This window comes from Sinocyclocheilus grahami, unplaced genomic scaffold (assembly GCF_001515645.1).
Source record: "Sinocyclocheilus grahami isolate Dianchi unplaced genomic scaffold, SAMN03320097.WGS_v1.1 scaffold446.1, whole genome shotgun sequence".
Taxonomy (NCBI): Eukaryota; Metazoa; Chordata; class Actinopteri; order Cypriniformes; family Cyprinidae; genus Sinocyclocheilus; species Sinocyclocheilus grahami.
Window position 1 is genome coordinate 706,655 of NW_015505625.1, and position 913 is coordinate 707,567.

General features: G+C 41.0%; 1 protein-coding gene across 1 annotated transcript in view; it reads right to left on the reverse strand.

Annotated features, from left to right (window-relative positions):
* adck5 (aarF domain containing kinase 5) overlaps positions 1 to 913 on the reverse strand; it is a 39,048-nt gene that overhangs the window by 29,897 nt on the left and 8,238 nt on the right. Inside the window, exons 7-8 of the mRNA XM_016234184.1 lie at positions 651 to 791; positions 268 to 381 (exon numbers count right to left, since the gene is read on the reverse strand). Of these exons, the coding sequence (XP_016089670.1) occupies positions 268 to 381; positions 651 to 791 (255 nt within the window). The remainder of the gene's footprint in view (positions 1 to 267; positions 382 to 650; positions 792 to 913) is intronic.

The following is a 913-nucleotide window of genomic DNA, read 5'->3' on the forward strand; positions in this document are numbered from 1 at the left end:
CTTACAAAAACGCATCGATTCGCTACAGGAGGCCTTTGTTCACCCCCGGAGCTGTGTGAGACACTTGTTTTTTATGGATGGGCGCTTTTTATTTAACTTCTTTTGGACTGATGCACTGCAATGATAGCTTGGAATAGCCAGGACAATTTTTAATCTAACTCCGACTGGATTCGGCTGAAAGAAGAAAGTCATATACACCTAGGATGGCTCTGGGGTGAGTAAAACACAGCCTAATTTTCATTTTTGGGTGAACTAACCCTTACCGACCTGTAAGACCCAGCGGAAACCAAAGCTGGGGTGCATAAATTTCACGATGTCCAGCAAAATCTCTAGAGTCCTGATATCACCATCAAATCGATCCCTAAGATCAATATACTGCACCTAAACACAACAGACATCAACATTCTCAGAACAACACAAATACATCAGTAATCATTAGATTATCACTTCATGCTGTTCCTCTATATTGCCTGTTCTTGCAACATTCACAAAAAATGAAAGTAATACATTGCACCATGTAAACACAGAACTGCATTAGAATATAAAATCAAGTAAAAAAAAAAAAAAAGTCATGCATCCAAATTATGAATCAATTAAAATGCACATAAACAGCATTTCCTCAACAGTCATCATGCACTGCCCTAACATACTTTCACAGCCACAGGTGTCCCATCATGCAGTTCGGCCTTGTGTACTTGGGCCAGACTCGCAGCGGCCACAGGCTCATAGTCAAACGTCCTGAAGAGTTTATCTGGAGTAGTGCTGAAGTCCTCCTGGAATAAAGCGTCTACCTAGAACAACACGGGACCAGACGGGTTACAAAAAGGTTTGCAGATTTAATTCTCATGGGCTTTTGAGTCCCTGATCTTATATATATACACACATACAGTATCTCACAGAAGTGAGTACACCC